The sequence below is a fragment of the Vanessa atalanta genome, chromosome 11 (assembly GCF_905147765.1).
Source record: "Vanessa atalanta chromosome 11, ilVanAtal1.2, whole genome shotgun sequence".
In the NCBI taxonomy this organism is placed as follows: Eukaryota; Metazoa; Arthropoda; class Insecta; order Lepidoptera; family Nymphalidae; genus Vanessa; species Vanessa atalanta.
The window spans coordinates 6,134,132-6,155,240 of NC_061881.1; the positions used below are offsets into that span (position 1 = coordinate 6,134,132).

The window sequence follows — 21,109 nt, forward strand, 5'->3', positions numbered from 1 at the left end:
CATTTCCGCAGAGTTTGAAAAAGGTAAAAAATATTCTACTAAATATATAGATACGTATACATGTAATAGTCCGATTTGTGTCAGCGTTGTAGTAAATCAAAACACCGAAACCCACCTTAAGGTAAGCGAGGGTTTTGGAATAAATATACGATGAAATGGCAATGAATAAAATAAATAATGGTTTTGACACCAAATTTTTTTGTTGTTATTTTTTGACACCAAATTTATTTATCACTTAATAAACATATATACAAACACTTGAAACTAATATTTATCTTCACCTTCAAGTGAAAAATGAAGATAGAATGTATACGACATAGTCGAGGTAAGTCTTTTGATATTTCTACAGACGTCATCAATGGTCACATATATACATATATCATGATAATTATTCGTTTCATGCATTAAAAATATATACCATATATGCATATTATATTGTATAATATTTGTTTGCGTAAGAGACATCACAGAACGTGTGGGCGTTATAACCCAGTTTTATAGTAAGTCGTAATAGGACCTACTTCATCCTATTCCAAACGAAGGAGTAGAGATACACAGATTTATTTAATGCGTATTGAAATTTGCTTATAGCTCTACTATATTTTGCACTACAGATTGTCGTCGATGAATATAGCTTTAGATAAATCTAATACAGCACAACTTCACTTCACTACTTATGTATATTATCTAATTTAGTTTTACTTAGAAACCATTTTTTCACGGATTCATAATAAATATCATAGATTATTTAAGATCTCGACCGATGATGTCGCATCAATTTCTTTACTTTGATTTACTCCTCTTGAGCGTGGAATAGACTATATAATAAATGTGTGCGTGTTAAGTGTTTGTTGTGGCTGGTTTTGTATAGACGGAAGAAGATGTTGCTGGTAAAGTACGCAAAAGTTTAATACAATTAAATATTATTAAAATTCAAAGATGAATAATGATTAGACAATTAAGTATCTGAGAAATCAGGGCTTGAAACTAAATTAAGATTATATCCATTAGTTGTTACTGATATAAAATATACTACAGAATGTTTTACAACGTTCACAGTTTTTCAATCATTAGACAATATAAACCGCGTTTTAAATCTGTAATATCTTCGAAAATATTAATTTAAATAACATGCTGGTGATTGTGGGTTATCCCTAAGAGATAGACATATATCACCGCGGACTTTTTTGAAGACCTTTATAAGGTGTTTAGCCAGAGTTTGCAATGTAAGCGCAAAAAATGGGTTTATTAACGACATCATTTTAGAAACCTCTAAAATTATCAATCCAAAACCGCATCAAAATCCGTTGCGCAATTTTAAATATCTAAGCATACACAGGGACAGACAGCGGTAAGCGACTTTGTTTTATACTATGTAGTGATATAATAGGTATGGATTAAATGGGCGACGATTAATTTATTCCAAAGTTTTAACAAGTGTGATAGTATATTATAATAGATGTATATAATAAAGAGGTATATAAATAAAAAGTTTATTAATTTTTGTTTGTTACGCTTTCATGTCTTAACTACTCAACCGAATTACGCTTAATTTTCAATTAATTCGTGTCGTCATAAAAGGACATATTTTACACCAACCTGTTGTAGGCCTCTTTGTAAACAAATGGCGCGCAATCTAGTACTTTATATTCTTCAATAATTCTTCACGTATTTCCTAAAACGAGGTCGTGTTGCTTATGGTCGTTTAATTTCAATTTCATATTAAGTGTATATGGAATGAAATAGTAAATTATTTTAAATACACTATTTATATACGGGGGAGTACAGCTCCCGAGGTTTAAAAGTGCACGGTAGCATAATTTTATTATACTCCAGCTTCATGGTGGTTAAGCTTTATCGTAAGATTTTAATTTCGTTGGCACTGAGTCATGGAATAGGAATTTACATCCCTACTAATATTATAATTATGCAAAAGTGTGTCTGTTGTTTTTTTTCGTTTTCTATTTTTAAGCAGCAATAAAACAACGATTTGATTCTGTTTATTAACAAGCTACTTTTTTACTCGGAAAAAGTGCAGTTCCACTGGGATAAATTGGAGCATTTTTATGCAATTACCGCTTCACGTGGCAAAAAACGGTTAGACGAAATTTTTCAATGTATTTTAGATTCTGTATAAAAACATCGGATTTTCAACAATTTCGGGATACAGTACTCTGTATCCCGAAAAATGAATTCTCCTGTGGAGCTTTATTCTTATTTTGCAATAACCTGAGCAGTTGTTCAGTAACAAACGTTCAGGCGTAACAAAGAATAAAAGGGTTTTTATGAAATCGGTATAAATAAGTGTCTTAGATATTGAAATAACACATTGAGTATTTTTTATCCCTGAAAATACGCACAATCTCTGTGATATATTATTAAGATCACTCAAGCATCATATCGGATTCGAACTTAAAAAAAAATATTTTTACAATTCTAATAAATATTTATAATTAATCTTACTGTAATACCTCCGCCTTTAGATGTGTGAGTATTTATATATTTGTGTGTGCATGTGCTAAATCTGTAGACAGGTATCATTTAGTCTTACTTACGTAATACTCGCACCGTAGTCATTATGGGATCGAATGAAATTTGCTGTAAAAATTGGGTCAAAACACGTAAAACTCTTTTTATTTCGGAAACATGTGCGCTTACTCTGTACTATTCAGCACTTATTTGTATCCCTCTTTGCTGATTTCGTTCTATCGGGATTTAATACTTTCGAATGCTATCCACGCCAAATGTTTATATAATAAATAACATATATATCCTGAATATGTGTTAGATATGTAAGTTTTAGAATATAAACAATAGAATAGCTACATTGGTATACTTATTTTAACTTTTTACGAACTACCAATACATATCGAAATAGTAACTAATTATTCATTACGGAATTATCGTCATCGTTACGAATGACGAATCTCAAAGGTATCACAAAAACAATCACTGCATAATATCGGTCTATCCATATGTTTTTTTTAGGTAGGCTGACGGGAAAATGGGCCACCTGATGGTACCTACCATTGTACGCTGTAAGAAATATTACCTATTCCACCACCAACTTTGAGAATTAAGATGGTATACCTATGAGTGTCAGTAATTACTCTGGCTTATTCACCGTGCAAACCGGAACGCAATAATACTAAGTGTATTGCTGTTTCGAATTAGAAGATCTGGTGAGTAGGTGGTACCCAGATGGGTTTGCACAAAGCCCTAACAACAAAAATAGAGTTTTGGTGGCCATATTTCTTATACTTATTACGAATATAGTAACTTAAAAAAAGATCATGAAAGATTTTTATCAGCTGTAATTCCTACAGAATATAGTTTGCCAGTATTGTCAGTATTGCCGTAGATAGGTGAGCTTTTTTCATCAGCCACAAAATGTCGCATTTAAGAAGCATTTCCGCAGAGTTTGAAAAAGGTAAAAAATATTCTACTAAATATATAGATACGTATACATGTAATAGTCCGATTTGTGTCAGCGTTGTAGTAAATCAAAACACCGAAACCCACCTTAAGGTAAGCGAGGGTTTTGGAATAAATATACGATGAAATGGCAATGAATAAAATAAATAATGGTTTTGACACCAAATTTTTTTGTTGTTATTTTTTGACACCAAATTTATTTATCACTTAATAAACATATATACAAACACTTGAAACTAATATTTATCTTCACCTTCAAGTGAAAAATGAAGATAGAATGTATACGACATAGTCGAGGTAAGTCTTTTGATATTTCTACAGACGTCATCAATGGTCACATATATACATATATCATGATAATTATTCGTTTCATGCATTAAAAATATATACCATATATGCATATTATATTGTATAATATTTGTTTGCGTAAGAGACATCACAGAACGTGTGGGCGTTATAACCCAGTTTTATAGTAAGTCGTAATAGGACCTACTTCATCCTATTCCAAACGAAGGAGTAGAGATACACAGATTTATTTAATGCGTATTGAAATTTGCTTATAGCTCTACTATATTTTGCACTACAGATTGTCGTCGATGAATATAGCTTTAGATAAATCTAATACAGCACAACTTCACTTCACTACTTATGTATATTATCTAATTTAGTTTTACTTAGAAACCATTTTTTCACGGATTCATAATAAATATCATAGATTATTTAAGATCTCGACCGATGATGTCGCATCAATTTCTTTACTTTGATTTACTCCTCTTGAGCGTGGAATAGACTATATAATAAATGTGTGCGTGTTAAGTGTTTGTTGTGGCTGGTTTTGTATAGACGGAAGAAGATGTTGCTGGTAAAGTACGCAAAAGTTTAATACAATTAAATATTATTAAAATTCAAAGATGAATAATGATTAGACAATTAAGTATCTGAGAAATCAGGGCTTGAAACTAAATTAAGATTATATCCATTAGTTGTTATAATTATTGCTAAAAAAAAATGAATATAGCTACAGCAAATTGTTTGGCATCAGCTTATCGGCTTCAAACATTTTTAAGTACTTATAATACAAAACCCAAATGTTTCTTGACCCGAATCTTGTCATTTATTTGAGTCTCGGCGTTGTTAATGTTATCACAGCCCTCTGTTGAAAAAATATATAAACTGGCTTTCAGAGCCAGATCAAATCTTCAGGCTGACGCACAGCCTCTAGTTTCTAGTGTTAACAACAGATGGAGCTTGTTTATAATCTGAAGGATTACTCTGTATAGAAATATAATATAACATTATTGCTCACTATTATAAACTGCAAAGAGCATAGATCGCTAATACTCCTAGCGAAGCGAAAGAGTGTTTGTTGATTCAATTCAATCGGATGATAGATGCGTGATCGCTTAGATTACGAACAAAAAATAACCAACATTAAATAGGTAGGTAATATACTTAAGTATCTAAGATTAAGATTCACAGATTTTTACTTCGTGGTAGGGCTTCGTGCAAGCCCGTCTGGGAATGTACCACCCATTGATCATTATGTTCTACCGCCAAACATCAATACTTTGTATTACTTCGGTTTGAAGGGTGAGTGAGCTAGCAAGTATTGGTACAAGGTACATAATAACTTATTTCCCAAGATTGGCGGCGCTTTGGAGATCAAGGAATAATTAAAATTTCTTAAAGCGCCACTTTCTATAGGCTACGGTCACCACTTACTATTAGGTGGCCATTTGCTAGCCTACATGTTACAAAAAACTTGGTGGTAGGGGTTCAAATCCGTCTGAGTAGGTACCATCCATTCCTCTTTTATTCTACCGTTAGACTGTAACAATTAGTATTATTGTATTCCGTATTAAATAATGAATGAGCCCTATCACTGAGTAATATCTAATTATAAGCAAAAGGGACAACGTTTTACTTCCCAAGAGTGATTGATTATTTGGTCTGGCAATGGTTAGTATTTCTTATTAGTACCACTACGTTTTACCACCTGGTGACCAGTCTGTCTAAAATATATATACTAATATTATCAATACGAAAATAATTCTGTTGCTCTCTTACAGCTAAACCACAGATCCGAATTTGATAAAATATGATATGAAGGAAGCTCGGACTACAAGGAAGGATATACGTTCCTTTTTTTGCGCAACACCAGACTACCAATCACTAAAAAGCGAGCGAAGCCGCGGGCGCCCACTACTAATAAATAAAACAAAATTCTCATACATCAAAATTCATTAGTGTGATTTGCTATTTTGGTTAAAAATATGTTTTAAGAACACGACACTGAACTGATGTATTTTCTTGTTTTCTGTATTTATAAATATAATACAAAATAATTTTGTAAAAATATTTTATATGATTTTTTCCGTAATGGACTTAATTACTGTGAGTTATCCTTTAATCGGATTTAAAAATCTTTATAGCAACTGGTACATTAGTCGTACTGGAACATATATATAATAACTCGAAGTATTAATCTACTCAATATATTAATTGAGATTATCAAAACAAACATATAATAAGTTAAACTTTATTCAGTAGAAGTACAAATAAAAATGTAGTAATAACATAACTGGTTTTAAACTAATTAATTTATAGGTTCCATTTAGAAGATTTACATTCAAATAGACAAATAATTAAACCATTACAATATGACGATTAAAAAAAGGTTTAATTAATGACATCTGTCGTGAATGTAATTTGGATATACATAACGAAAAGTTGTTGCATATTAAATAAATCTGTAGCCTAGTGCTAAAAGGGCCAATATCCATCACTCTTACTTTGGTAATCAGAAGTATGTTTTATATAACATATGTCCTTTTGGGTTATACTATCAGGAATGTAAAGCTTACGTTCTGCCTCAAATAAATTTTTAAATAAATTAGCAAATGCCTACATTTTGGTTGACTCAAAAATGTACTTTGGACCTTTTATTACCACGCTAGAGAATTTAATAATATGATAAACGTTTCACTAAAGATATCCGATTTTGACAAAAATCTAATTTGATTTACATTCCGAAAAGGTAGTACGTATATGTCATTTACATACAGAAAAATTATAGACTCGTTAAGTTCTGTTGATTAAAAATCTAGAAATTATAACAATTTTCATACATTTATGTAGAAAAGTTCATATACATACGAATCATACGCTAATACATTGTTATTGAATTTATTTATATTTTAACTAAAATTATGAATAATATTTTAATGCCTCTTTGTTACGGTGATATTGGTTTTTACTCCGAAAAAAAAAAATTGCCTTGAAAAAAAAAAAAATTACAACATATATTGAGATCTAGCTGAGGAAATTCACAAATAGAATATTGGCAACTTTTCTTGTTAATACGCGCCGTTGATAGAAGTTTTTGTAAAATCAAGTTTTAAACAAAACAAAAATCGAAAATCGTCTTTTTGTTGTACCTAAGCGTCAAAGGAATAAGCGTGTTTTTTTTTACTCAGTTAGACTTACTTTATTTATTTTTGGACTATATGGACCCAAAATTTGATGACTAAATAAATAATTGCAATTGCAAAAAATATTTTAACAAAAACCATTGAAAAAGATTATGAATGTAATCCGCAGAGTAAGCGTAAAATATCTTAATACTATACTATATATATATTACTAAATATGTTCTTAAATGTACGATTTATTTCGAATAAGTTTCAATCAGACAAAAAACCTCATCATTCATTTTATTGTACTTAACACCGTCCAATCTTTTATTAATAACTTTACACAAGGAATACAAGATTTTTTTTTGTTGTACTGTAATTTATTTAGTGATGTGGAAAACCGGAAACGAAATCTCTTTTTTTGTTAGAAATTAATAGGAATCAATATAAGAAAATAATGTTTCATAAAGTATACACCTAATTCATAATTATCTTATAAAATTAGTTGTATTTGGGCCAAGTATATAAAATGTTTGACCATACTAGAATTGTGTTTTTGTAATTTTATATTCCCACCCATAAAGCCTAAAAATCTCAATAGAGGCGAACAAGTATACAATTTATTTGATTACAATGAGATAAAATGTTACAAGTCAGTAACACTACTCAGTAAATCAATCCAATGAAAAATACATGATTAATGACGTCACATGTGCGTTTTTGAACTTTTTACGTAATTTTTTCATATAAATTATTTTATAAAGGACAGTTGCTTGTTATCGATAAGATGTTTCGACAGCAAACGAAATTAGTTTTATAAATATTGTTAGCCTAAAAATAGAGAATGTCGTTCAATATATAATTTTGCTTGGCGGTGCCGCGGTGTTGGTGTTCATGGCTTGTTCCAGAGTGTCGAGTCGACGGTAGGCATGGCCACGGCTGTTTCTACGCCGGCCTGTTTGTCTACCTTCAACTAACAATCCTAAAATCTAAAAAAAAAAAACAAATTATATTGGTATTTGTTTTTTCTCGAAAAAAATCCATGTAATATTTTAGTTAATATGAAAACAGAGGACAAAAAGTAAAAAATAATATGTTTTATTACTTACCACTTTTGTAAATTTATTTTTATTGTGATATAAAATATACAGCAACACAACAATTATAATAGCAGTCAAGAAGAAGGGGAAGAAGTGGTCATCCTCCTCAGCGTAGCTATTTTGCATTGGATTTGGAAATGTTTCTGAAACTAGAAAAATAGTATGATAAATCTACATCTCTTAATGTTAAAGATTCCAAAAGCCTTTTTTGGCGGATGCTAAGTTTATAAAATATACTTAAGTACCAAACCTCAGCTTTCTAGACTGAGTAATGGCTAATTTATTATATAATTATTAAGTATTATTCTATTGAAAAGGCGGACGAGCTATATAATATCGCTTCACGCGGCGGACCGTGTAGTATGCGTGCTTTATTAAAAATGTATTAGGACTTTAAAAAAAAATATATAGTACCTTAATCAGTAAAGGTTTTATGGTTGCAAAAAAATAATTAAAAATGTTAAGTCGTTTTTATAAATATGACCTACGATTTGTATGCCTTTTGACACGACGAATAATGTTTGAAATCTTTGACATAATAAGTACCTATCTAATCGATGTGATAAAAGACTAAGTCGAAAAATCATTACTTCAAAATCTCATTCAATTAAAACTTGTTTTATGCATCCGTTTTGATAATATTTAGAACAGAATGAACGTCAGAACTATTTCGTGTATTTACTTCAAGGTCTCACCTGATTAAATACGTACAAAAAGTTTTCGATCCATTTATTCAAACATAAATAAATATAAATTACTATTTTAACATAGGAATATATAATATTGTACTGTAGCTACTTTTTTATTTCTTTCGTAATTGTTTATAGAAAAAGATAAAGCTTTCTATTTAGAACAATGGCAGATTCAGATTAAATATAAAAATGTAATTAAAAAAAAAAAACCGAATTGTTCCTATCTTATATTTAATATTGTATATAGTAAATACTATTTAGTTAGAAGTAAAATTAAATTATCAAAACAATAGATCTTGTACTAAAACCATTTAGATAAAGAAAATATATTTTAAATAGCGAAACTTGAAATATTTTTATTATCATAACAGTGGAATATCAAAACAGAACTCTAATTTGTAAGTAATAACGACTCATTAATATTTTTTATAATCTAGATAAATCCTAACCAGAAATCAGATATGAACTGATTATAACATCAGATAGACATAATTTTATTTTATAACCTTGTCTTATTTATGTTTTTTTTTCTAAATTTCTAGTAAAACATGTTTTTGATTGATTCTTATCAGAATTTTAAAGGTTAATTATTGATACTGACCTGATGTTATAGATTCAATTCCAACTCTTTTGTGAGGTTGTTCATCCATATTTGGATCGGAATCTAGCAATGGTATTTTAACTGATTTTCCTCCAGCACGCAATAATGCACTCAGGGCTGCAACAATAAAATTTTGATTAACAAATATTATAAATAAAAGTAGAGTATATACTTCAAAATCTTTTAATAAAAAACTTAAACATTTAATGCATGCATTGTTAATGTTATTAAATTTACCGAGTCACATCAACTTATATGGTATGTTTTGAGTTCCAACTAGAATTTTTGTTATATGCATATATGGAACGATAAACTGCCTAACTAGCAACCATATTTTCATCTGTTATGAATTGATTTAAATGATATATATGATGATGATATTTTTATATCAAAATTTATAAAAAAATAAAAATAATTTACTGTTTAACTTTTTGTTTTTATATTACTGTTGTTGTTAATTTTAGAAACACTGATGTATATAATAAAATATAAATTGAATTCTTATTATAATAAGAAAATTGTGTAGACTTACTGTTTTTAGGTTTATTATCATCAAAATTAGGATCAGATTCAATTGGTTTCATGACAGTGTCATCTTGATCAGAACCTTGGACATATTCTGCATCTGAAATCGAGTGATACAAGGCACTTTAATATAGATTTTATACAATAAGACATATTCAAATAATAATTTTTAATTAAGTACATTTCTATCTTTAAAAACAGGTTATCAAAACAATGACAAACATGTTAATTAGGATAATATTTTAGTGTAGTGTATTTACTCTAATATATGAATATACATACATTACAAACATACCCAGAATACCATTATGTTAAAAACTGTTTTTATAGTTTCTTATTATATATAATATTAATAATAATTAAACAGTAACAACCTTATTGCCAAAATAAATCAATACAAGAAAACATTCAATTAAGAAAATTTAAAATAAGATTTACTTTTATAAATTTCATTTACCGATGAATAGTAGTCATTCTATATATTATGTAAATTTAAACATACTATAGATAAAAAGACTGCTGTTTGTATATTTTGAATTGTAAAGTAATAAAAAAACTGTATAATAACCATAGGAAAAAAGGCAGTATTGCATAATTTTATGCAATATGCCTAGTTATTAATAAATCAATAAATTAATGTCCATGATTAACACACTTAGTGATTTTAAACTATTAATGAATTCTTGCAGTAAGCTGATTAAATATTATATTGTCTTTTTGACTTACATATAACACTTGGGAGAACAATATAATCTTAATTATTATGTCGCTATTATTAAATGATAATATTCTTATGTTATACTTAAAAAAATTAAAAGGACAGTCTTACTAACTGTGCAAATAAAGAATGGTCTTGGAAAAATAGCATCACCTCAATTTGCCTCTCGCTCAGTCACTACGGGTATGAATATATATAGCAATAGTATTTTTAATCCCATTCTTTATTTACATTGGTAGTAATTTAATTTAATTACTGACACGAAACATCTATAGTTTACCATCATCATTTTCATCTTCTTGATCTTCATCAATGTCACCGACTGGTTGCTTCGCTTTAGGATTTTCAATAACAGATTCCTTCTGTTCAACTGGTTGGATATTACTATTTTTTTCAACTTCATCTTTCTTTGGAGGCTCTTCTTCAACCGGGGGTTTTTCAATTTCATTCTTTGATAGACTGGTATCAATTGGAAGAGCAGACTGCTCAGTTATTTTGTGAGCAATTTCGAGTGATTTCTGAGCATCAGCTATTGCTGATTGATTGGCTGTAGATGTTTGGCCTGCCACATCTAGACTGGATAGTTCAGTTTTTGTAGATTCAACATTGACTACAGATTTCGTTTGTATTGGTTTGATGCTTTCACTGGTAGATACTGTGCCATTTTCGATTTTTGGAGTATTTGAAATGTCAGTGTTATTTTCGATAGGATTTAAAATTGACTCTGCTAATACAGGTACAGCTGCACCTATATTTTGCTGTGTCGAAGTAGGTATTTGGGTTTGTATAACATCTGATCCCCACTGGTAATACTTGCAGTAGAAATTAGAATCTGCGCTCAAGAATTCATCCACTGAACACATTTGTATACAGAATATTTCATTTTTAAATACTTGGTCAATAGGCTCATTTTTAGGGTACTTTTCTTTGTTTGTGAATTTCCATGTTTTTGCATGATTGCATATAGTTTTAATATCTTGAATTTCATTCATTTTAGTCGTATAGTTTTCTTGCAAATTGAATTTAGAACGACGGAAAGCAGTGCATAGCTGACTGTTTATATCATAAAACATCAAACACTTGAACTCTGTCTTTGTATCAGCAGGTTCACTGACATTGCAGTGTTCTATTTGCTTTTTTATCAAATCAGATAGAACTAAATTTTCACAAATATTTGCGAGATTTTGCAATTGCTGTGCTATAGGATTTTGAGTTGCATTCCCTTTTAAAGGAAGTCCGGAACTCGGATAATAGACATTAATTAAAATTAATGCAATAACGCACCGAAACATCTTTATGAGCAGCATTGAAAACTGATCAATATTAAAATTTTATGAAAATTTTGCAATCACTCAATAATAACGGTATATTCACAAACACTATTAAACCATATTCCGCAGCCAAATATTTTTGAATGGCATCTAAGAACTTGACACATGACAGCTTACAGCACACAGTATGACAGCTCTTTTCCACAGATAATATTTGAGTGGCAGAGTTTTGTATACAGTGTATTTATAAAATAAAGTTTTACAGAGAAAGAGATTATAACACAATTTGGGCTGGAAGAAGAAATTTCTTATTTGTTATAAATATATGAATACTTATTTTATCTTAATAACTATTATCGATATATATGCGTTATTGGAAACTAGAGCCAAAATAATATAATTCTAATTAGTAATAATTATATATTTTTTTAAATCTCTCAAAGAAATTATTTTAGTATATATTTTATTTGAAAAAAAACGTGTTAAATACACGTGTCAATTTGTGTTAAGCCTACAAATGATTATCCTCGAATTACTAATCGAATTCATTGTTTGCTGAAGTGTATTTTATGCTTTTTCAGTATACGGAGCAATTGCAATTGCTCATGTTTAAAAAGTATCTCCAAGCAGTTTTACACAGTTTCAAATTAATTAGGTAATAAATAATTATTTAATTCAGGTTTAATTACTAAGTTTTTAATATTTAAAGAGTTGTTGTATTTGTGTGTGAGTTGTTATTATATGTTTTTGACCGAGATAGTACTACAGAGTGAGGGAGCGAGAAAGAGTAGAAAAGAAAGAAAAAGACCGTTTTTATTAGACATCAAGATTTTATTGTAGAACAATATGTTTTTTTCTAAATATCTATGATTCATACTATAAATTTCGTAAGGTAGAAATGTGCCGAAAACCTATATATCACTTAATTATATAAATAGGTAAATGTCAGTGAAATCTATAAGTTATTATTCTTCAAAAGAGCGTAGAATGTGTAAGAACTTTTCACTATCTGAAACAAATTGATGATAAATACTGAATTTCGTGATATTTAAAACATGATTTTAAACTAAGTAATGCATCAAATAAGAATAACAGATGGTAAACTAAATTATCATAACATATCACTACCATATTCTCTCAATTATGTCTTAAACAATTGTTTGATATATTTTAGTAGTCGATTGAAAAGGTAAATTTTAAATTATATTTTAGTAGGTAGATATCTTACCGAAACAAATGTTTCATTTGAAAGTGGAATGATAACTCCTGCTAAAGGTTGTATGGGACACTTTACTCTTTCCATGAAAAAAATAAGATGACGTCGATGTTTAACATTTGCATTCAGCCAGTCCATGAAATAAGCAGATTGCATAAGCTTTTTACTCTGAAATTATATATTAACAATCTTGATTCTCGACCAAATAGTATCTACCTGTTTAAAACGTTAAAAACACTTTTATAGTCATGATTATCTGAAGATAAACATGTCTAGGAAAGACTATTTTTAAAGTGTTTGTTATATTAGTACACATAAAATAAGCATTGCATTTTTTTAAATATCACATATATCAAATAATACTTTATTTTATTTACCTCATGAGTAACTTCATTACCATAGTAGCAGTACATGAATATTTGAAGAAGCATACAAAAAATGTATAACACCATCGATAAAAATTGAATAGATGCCGGATTCATCTAGAAAAATGAAAATATTTTAATTGATAATTTTCGAGAAATTTATAAACAAAAATTCATCAATATTCATACTTCGACCATTCTGTACACTGATGTACAAATAATCCACCCGCTTGCTAGAAACTGGTAAGCCACCGCATTGCCAAATATATGCTCGACTTTTTTGGCAAAACTTTGAAAAAATTATAAATATTAATATTGTATTAAATAAGAAGACTTTAATATGTATATATACTCAACTATTTCATAAACATTAAAACAAATAGTAAAATATTATAAGTAACACAAAAACCGATAAGAAAAAAAAAAAACAAAATAAGACAAGTTTTAGTCAGGATAGTGGTAGTCCAGGTGAATCCAGGCAAAACAGTAATTATCGGAAATCTCGACGTTGTGTAATAAGGAACCATTTAAGTTTAGCGTGATAGTCAGTAATATAATCATATGTTAGGTACCTATTCAATAGTATTTCAATTATCTGTTCAATTTGAATCTTTGGAAATGCACCCAAGCGTTACGAAGCAATTAATATTCCATGATAGGTCCAAATATATAGCGAATATTTTTTAAATACACACACATTAAAAGTTTTCATGGCTGAGAGGATATATTGCATGTTGTTGTTATATCAATTTACGATTAATCTAAACAAGGCTTTGACATCAAATCATTTAGGTACAAATACAAATTCATCACTTTAAAACTGTGTAATGAATTTAAAATTGCACGAGGATATAATACTATTTGGACTCACTAAATAATCTGTACGTGATGTTGTAATATTTTATTAAATCTTCTGTTTATAACATCTGCGTAAGATTCTCCAGTTGATGAACTTTCTTCTTTGCTTGTTTGCATTAAATTTTCGAGATCATGCCTGAAATATGTATACGTGGGTGCGAACGTAATTATTTTTTTTAAATTGAAATTCAGTACAAAATACAAAAAGGTCATATTCTTAGCACATAATATTTTAAATAAGTATTTTAGTGTTCCAGATAAATTATGATCACGTTTGCTTCAGTAAGTAAGAACGGTTTCACGAAATACTATTAGTACTTGTAAAGATTTGAAACATAATTTTACCTTACTATGGAAAGTTGTGTTTTACATTGAGCTAAAAGAAACGAAACCATGACATCCATACTTGTATTACAAAATGCAAGCCACGATGTTGTCACCCACACATATAAGGCTGTGAAATAAAATCTGTAAAAACAACACATGTAATTAATAAAACATAAATCAATCTAAATTAATAAATTATTAAACTTTTTTGTAATGTCTGACAGAAAAAACTACTGAACTATAAAATATAAAATTTATTTCTTATTGCGTTTCGGAAAAAGGTTTTAGTATCTAATACACGGCCAAGTCTGCATCTGCAGGACGAACTAAGCCTTGTGCTTTCTTGTTAATTAATACTTACCTTTTTACGTATATGTGTGACCCTACGATGTTTCATTTGTTATGGTAAAGAGTTTTTTCAGAATTGGCATGTACGAGTTAATGTACGTGATGATCTAACAATAATGTTAACCAAAATATTGATAATAAAATATTATTTACAGTGGATCCATATTCACATCAAAAGGTAACCAAACAGCAAATTCAACGGGTTTTCCTTGTAAGTGTAGTACGAACGGCAAAACCACCCAAAGAAAACAAGTAAATAACGCCAATATGTTGTCTAGATGTAGTATAAGGACACTGTATCGAGCTACCTCCAATAAAAATGATTTGTGATCAGGATTATCTTGATTGTAAAGGGAACCTTAAACATAGAAAAACATGTTTATTGGTACAATAATTATCTGCACTTAGTTTTATCAAGAGATAATCTATGTATATATACAAAAACGAAGTACCTCTCACTGATTAATCACGAAATTTTAAAAAACTTAAAATTTGGCAGGTAGGTACCTCATGTAGACGTCCGCTAAGAACGGATTTTACGAAACTCTACCCCTAAGGGGGGCAAAACGGGAACTGTAAGTTTGTGTTTTATAAATTTCGCGTGGGTAAAACCGCAGGTTAAGCTAGTTTTCATATGTAAATCGATGTTGCCATTTATCTTAAATATATGAAAGCCAGTAAACAAACAATCTAAATGTTTACATATATATTCCACGTTAACATAATGCACATGTAAATGAATCATTAAAAAAATAGAATAAAAACCCCTTAAAAATATTGTTGTAAAAGTTGACTTTTGAAAATTCGAATTTAATTACGACGCGTTCCTAATACATATTAAAAGTCACACTTTATATAATATACATATTTTTATTTATTATTATAGTGATGTTTGTTTTACCTCTCATTATATCCAACAACTCCTCAATCTCGTCTGACCTTACCGTCAGAACAACTTGCTTATATATTGAATCGGTGTGAGTCAGAAATAAAAACAGTGTTGCCATAACTTTATCAATGTCTTCTCTCACCTACACAAAGTTAACGGAGCATGTAAAAATAAATTATCAAAAAACTACTAATAGTAAATGAATTAATAAACTCAATCTTTAAGTATATTTGTCAAATGGTTGGTACCTGATGGTTGCTACCGCTCATAAACATTGGCGTTGTAAGAAATATTATGTATTCAGATATCGCCATGGACCACCAACCTTAGAAGCTAAGAAATTATGTCTTTTGTGCCTGTAGTTACAGTAGCTGACTATTTGGTCGTAGGGTCGTTTCAACCCAACCGGAAACCCAACAACACTAAGTATTTCGGTTTGACGATGGAATATGCGTTGGGTTGACTTACCCAGATGAGCTTGCACAAAGCGATACCACCTAGTAAACGGTTTGAAAAAAATATTTGTGCAAATTATACCGTCGACCAATTTGTCAAACTAAAGCCAAGACAATGTACATTATCAGTCTGAATCTGGCAAGCATAATCGTATTTAACCGCGGGCACAGCTACACAATTTAAAACTTTAACTTATATATCAGTCATCAGATCAACAGTCAGGTTTGATTATCTTTTGTATTATGTAGGTTTTTAAATATAAATTAAATTAATTACTTTACCTCATACACTTTAATCGCTTGTAGTATTGTATAAACTAATATCCATGCAAGACTAATGCGCATATAAATAGTATGAAGCATTTTTCGTAATTTTGGTGACCTTGGATCAATTTGATAATAACCACCTAAGCGTAAACGCAGTAAATGCGGCGATACGCTGTTATATGATAGTTTTGTTTCCATAGTTTAAAATTTTATGTTTAATTAAAAAAAAAACTCAAAATACTAAAATTAAAGGATTCCTATGTAACCTTTTTGGACAGCAGCAGACTGAAATTAAATTCCGTTGAATCAACAAACAACTCGACACTTAAAAGATTTCAGGCGAAGTGTTTACGTAAAACAAGTCTCAAGACCTAATTTAATTTGCAACGGATACTATAACATTTTGTTGTCACTCAAAGCTTTTAATTATAGATCGTTTTATTTGTGATGACGAATGCGAGTAGTATGGAAGAGGCAAAAAAATAGTATTTACTTTAAATATAAAGAAATTCGCATTTTATTATGACAAATGTTAAGTATAAACATATTAATAGATTGTATAAATATTATGTTTTTTTTTCTACTGTTGGTATTAATAGTTAATTTGTAAGATAGAACTGGTCAAATTGCACTGATTTTTTATTCTCAAAAAGAGTATCCATGTATACTGTATACATATTATTTTAAATAAAAATTATATAGGTAGTGAAACAACCATTGAAAAAAATATAATTTTTAACAATATAATATTTTTCGTAGATTCATTATTTCTAATGTAAAATGTAAATGCATGTTTCGTTGTGATAATTAAGTGTAATACTAAACCAATATTCTAATTAGTAACTGGAATATACATATTTGTTTTAGTAAGTAGGGTGGGTAGTGTTCTAAGTGCATAGACTAATTAAATTTTAATATTTTTCGTTGTACTGTCGTATTATGAGTTGACAACAGTTTCCATAGCGGTGGTAGAACTCTTACCCAAGAAGATCTGAATTGCAGATGGAAAGAAAACCTTGGGTACTTTGCAAACAGTTAACGAAATATTTCGTCCCATATGGATTTGGTTTACTGAATGACGGTTTCGGCAAGTACCTGCGAAAAATAGTAAGGCGAGAGGCATCTTTCTCCACCAGTGTGTTGCGCCTGCAGGCATCACACCCCAAATTAAGCGCCAGACCCCAGTGGCCATCATGGGCGTAAACTTCTCGTCGTCAGATATGGGTTTATCTTGGTATCGTGGTATATGCTCCATGGTTGCACTCGGTCAGATACAACCACGGAGTTTAAATCTTATTCATTACAATTATCTACTGGGTACTTATTATTCGTTATCATTAACATCCTCGCAGTTTAGATATTGTTCTTGTTAGAACTTTCTCTACCCTTATTCAAAGATATGATAAGCTTTTAGTTTTCGTTATTACCATTAACCCTTAGTAACAGTCCTTAACCCGGATAGGAAGATCATTCTAATCAACAGTATTATTGGTTCACTTTGGAAGGGCTACTAATGACTTTAACCCATATATGTTAAATTCTCATAGACCGGTTTAAATTATACAAATTAAAATTATTTAGATAAGTTTATATGATTTGACCTTATATAATAACATAAGATGTTTAATAATGAAACATTGAGAAATATTCCTTAATTATTTTTAATTAGATCTTCAAGTTTTCAAATAGTCATTTCAAGTCTGGTTTTAATTTTAATAATAATTATTAATATATAATTGTCCTTACCATTTTAATAACACAATTACGAAAAATAGTATAGGAAGTACGAAAAAATAATTTCATAAGATTAGAAGATGATGATCCGAAGTGAAAAGTGTTTTTCTCAAAAAAAAAAATTAACTTTTGTATCAGTACATTATTTTTTTTAAAAAAATGTACCCAAAATATAATAAAATAGCAAAAATGTTATTTTATTATATTTTGTTTATACGTTTTATGATTTTTGCTTATAATATTATTACATTATTTTAAACAAACGCAAATAAAATCATTAGTCTCAAACATTTGTAATTGCGAGAGACATTTGTACTCAAGAGCCTCTGTAGAGTAATTTACGCGAGATAAATCTGTGTAGTGAGCGTAACAACACGCGGCCAAATTATACTTCAACAATGCTTTAATATTTTGTAAAAGCAAGATACTGTTCGGTTACAATTTTGTCGCTTTTAACGTCCTTGTTAAACCACATTTAGAGTAACTACGAGAGATATAGGGCACTTTAGCAAAGACTACCCTTAAAAAAACATCCAAAATAAACTTATCTACAGCATTGTTTCATTAGTATAACGTAGCACCCACAACGGAACTGAATAAAGTAACGGCTTTTTCAATATTAAACAGTTAGTTTTTACTTAAAGAAAAAAAAAATGACAAAACAGTAATTCAAATAGTAAATTTTCGCAACGAATCTTTATACACAATTTAAGAAATAAATATTTAAAGTATGTTCGTCATCCCGGTACATAACATTTTCGTAAGAATAATATACTTTTTGAGGAAGCTCAGTTATTCAATGATTTTCCAAACACTGTAAAATAACACTGTTAAAAAAGCGTGAGTTGCACTTCCGCACACATTGGTCGGTACCACAAAACCGATCGACAAATAAACACTGATGTAACAACAAAATTACGGTATTCGGATTTTTTCGTACACTGGTGCTACAAGATATTGCTTCTTGACTATGGGTTTAAATTCCGTTTTCAAATGTATGCAAAATGAAATGAAGTGAAGTGAAATGTGACATGAACGGCCATATCTTGGTATTGTAATGATTTTATTTGTTCACAGCGACAAGTTACCGTAGATTTTAGAATTTGGTATTAATTTCAACTACCTATATAACTTTACGCGTTTCTGAGAAAAAGATCTTGACGATCTATCGTGTTCAAGAATTGTAGTGCCATAATAACTTAAAGACATAAATATTTAATGTATATCTCCGGCTGAATCTTCCGTTGACGAAATAATGAAATATCGTGGACCAAAGATACTTATTTGTCTTTATCTGAAAAGATAAGGAACGTTCACTCGCGGCATTTTAGTCCCAGACATCTACAAGCAATTTCGCTGGAGCCTTTGTTATCGTTGCGTGAATTACGCAGGTAATGGGCCGCATTTACAGCGTACGTGCCTCGACATTCATTACACCGGCTAATTAAACCAACCGTTGAGATTCCAACGAATTCGCCTCCAAGATGACACCACTTTCTTTATAATTCTTTAGGGGAATTTTTAAGTGGAGCGTCAGGAACTAAATCCCTTTGGTGCTTGATGAGTTTAAAAAGCAAATTTCTGTCATATAAAACACTCTTCGGTTATTTATTTCATTAAATTTCAATGATGTCTCAGAAACAAAGTTATAATAAATCTATAAACAGTAATATGAGCTTAGTGCAGGCTGGTCTCGATATATACCACACACTTAGGAAATATTCCTCTTTAAAGCATGGGTACTTTTAATTGTTGTCTTTAGGTTTTAAAGGATTATGAGTAGATATAACTAAAGACACGAGGTAAATAATGAGTTGTATAACGAGGTATCCTGCTATTAAATCGAGTGGCAATACATTGGCATTGTGAGAACTAATTTAATTTCCTGTAATGCTAGTACCTGTGGGAGAGGGTGACGTTCTATTTGGTAGCCAATATTCTAGTACCCCAATTAACCTAGTAGTAGTAAATCCACTGCGTAGGCTAAGGTATAATTTCGCAATGCCTCCTCGTCGGCATTGCCACCGTAATTTGTAACTGGCTCATTTTTATCGTGATTGCTGAAATCTGGATCCTCTTGATAGATAAACTACGTTGTCAGTAGGGAATCAAATATACCTAAAATGCCTTTCATTTGGTTTTCGAACACACTGTTTGAAAAACGAGCTACTACAATTACGACTATCGAATTCGACAGCCAACAAACAAAACAATTTATTTTACGATACAGTTGCCTATGTGACCCTTTAAAGTTATGGCAAAGTTCTATCACACATTGAGTATAAATAAGAACTAAAAAAAAACCTTTAAAGGCTAATAAATGACTAATGTACATTCGATAATTGTAGTGGATAAAAATCAATTCTACCAATCAGTACTAATATCACTCTCTAACATTCATGTATCACCAAAAACAAAATTTGAAAGCTTTCTGAAAATTGTTTTGGCAGTACGTTTTTCATTCAATGCAAATATTTGATTTCACTTCTCTATTAGAGTTCATATCGATCAAAGATTGTAACCTAAAAGAGTATTTGAAAAATGTATATCGGATTTTTTTCTTTCTTGAAATAGGTCATGCGTTTTGATAATTTTATTTCATTAGCTTTCTCACAAGTGAAAGAGAGAAGGCTTGTAAAATTACCCCTTGGTTGAGAAGGATAACATACATTATGTATGTATGATAATTTACTTATATTTTATGATTTAAAGTTTATTTACATAAGAATTATTAAAATAAAGTCCTTATCCATTCAATTTATACAGTAACTATTTTAATTTATATTTGTATATATTTTAGGACTTCATGTTAATTATTCTTACGTAAATAAATATAATGAAATACTTTATTTAACTTTATTTTTAGATCATACAAATTATAGGGATATAATATTT

At 29.7% G+C, this 21,109-nt stretch overlaps 2 protein-coding genes across 2 annotated transcripts; both read right to left on the minus strand.

Moving 5' to 3' along the window:
* Positions 1-5,985: 5,985 nt before the first annotated feature.
* Positions 5,986-16,678, minus strand: LOC125067306 (odorant receptor 46a-like). The gene is made up of 10 exons (XM_047675823.1): positions 16,496-16,678; positions 15,771-15,900; positions 15,023-15,227; positions 14,540-14,662; positions 14,208-14,330; positions 13,526-13,625; positions 13,349-13,453; positions 12,984-13,139; positions 12,727-12,764; positions 5,986-6,147 (listed from the first exon to the last, which is right to left on the minus strand). Exons 1-10 carry the CDS (start codon positions 16,676-16,678, stop codon positions 6,081-6,083), a joined length of 1,230 nt encoding a protein of 409 aa, XP_047531779.1. The 3' UTR covers positions 5,986-6,080.
* Positions 6,141-11,884, minus strand: LOC125067305 (trans-Golgi network integral membrane protein 2-like). The gene is made up of 5 exons (XM_047675822.1): positions 10,765-11,884; positions 9,774-9,866; positions 9,242-9,358; positions 7,958-8,097; positions 6,141-7,837 (listed from the first exon to the last, which is right to left on the minus strand). Exons 1-5 carry the CDS (start codon positions 11,789-11,791, stop codon positions 7,700-7,702), a joined length of 1,515 nt encoding a protein of 504 aa, XP_047531778.1. The 5' UTR covers positions 11,792-11,884; the 3' UTR covers positions 6,141-7,699.
* Positions 16,679-21,109: the final 4,431 nt, after the last annotated feature.

What these genes read in the sequence shown, in the direction of transcription:
- LOC125067305 (XM_047675822.1), bottom strand. Translation starts at nt 11,791, where the DNA reads ATGCTGCTCATAAAGATGTTTCGGTGCGTTATTGCATTAATTTTAATT. An exon ending in AGAAGATGAAAATGATGATG is followed by an intron (nt 9,867 to 10,764) that starts GTAAACTATAGA and finishes ACTCGATTTCAG; the next exon opens with ATGCAGAATATGTCCAAGGT. An exon ending in TGATAATAAACCTAAAAACA is followed by an intron (nt 9,359 to 9,773) that starts GTAAGTCTACAC and finishes TTATTGTTGCAG; the next exon opens with CCCTGAGTGCATTATTGCGT.
- LOC125067306 (XM_047675823.1), bottom strand. Translation starts at nt 16,678, where the DNA reads ATGGAAACAAAACTATCATATAACAGCGTATCGCCGCATTTACTGCGT. An exon ending in GTTGTTGGATATAATGAGAG is followed by an intron (nt 15,228 to 15,770) that starts GTAAAACAAACA and finishes TCTATGTTTAAG; the next exon opens with GTTCCCTTTACAATCAAGAT. An exon ending in CATCACGTACAGATTATTTA is followed by an intron (nt 13,626 to 14,207) that starts GTGAGTCCAAAT and finishes ATTTTTTCAAAG; the next exon opens with TTTTGCCAAAAAAGTCGAGC.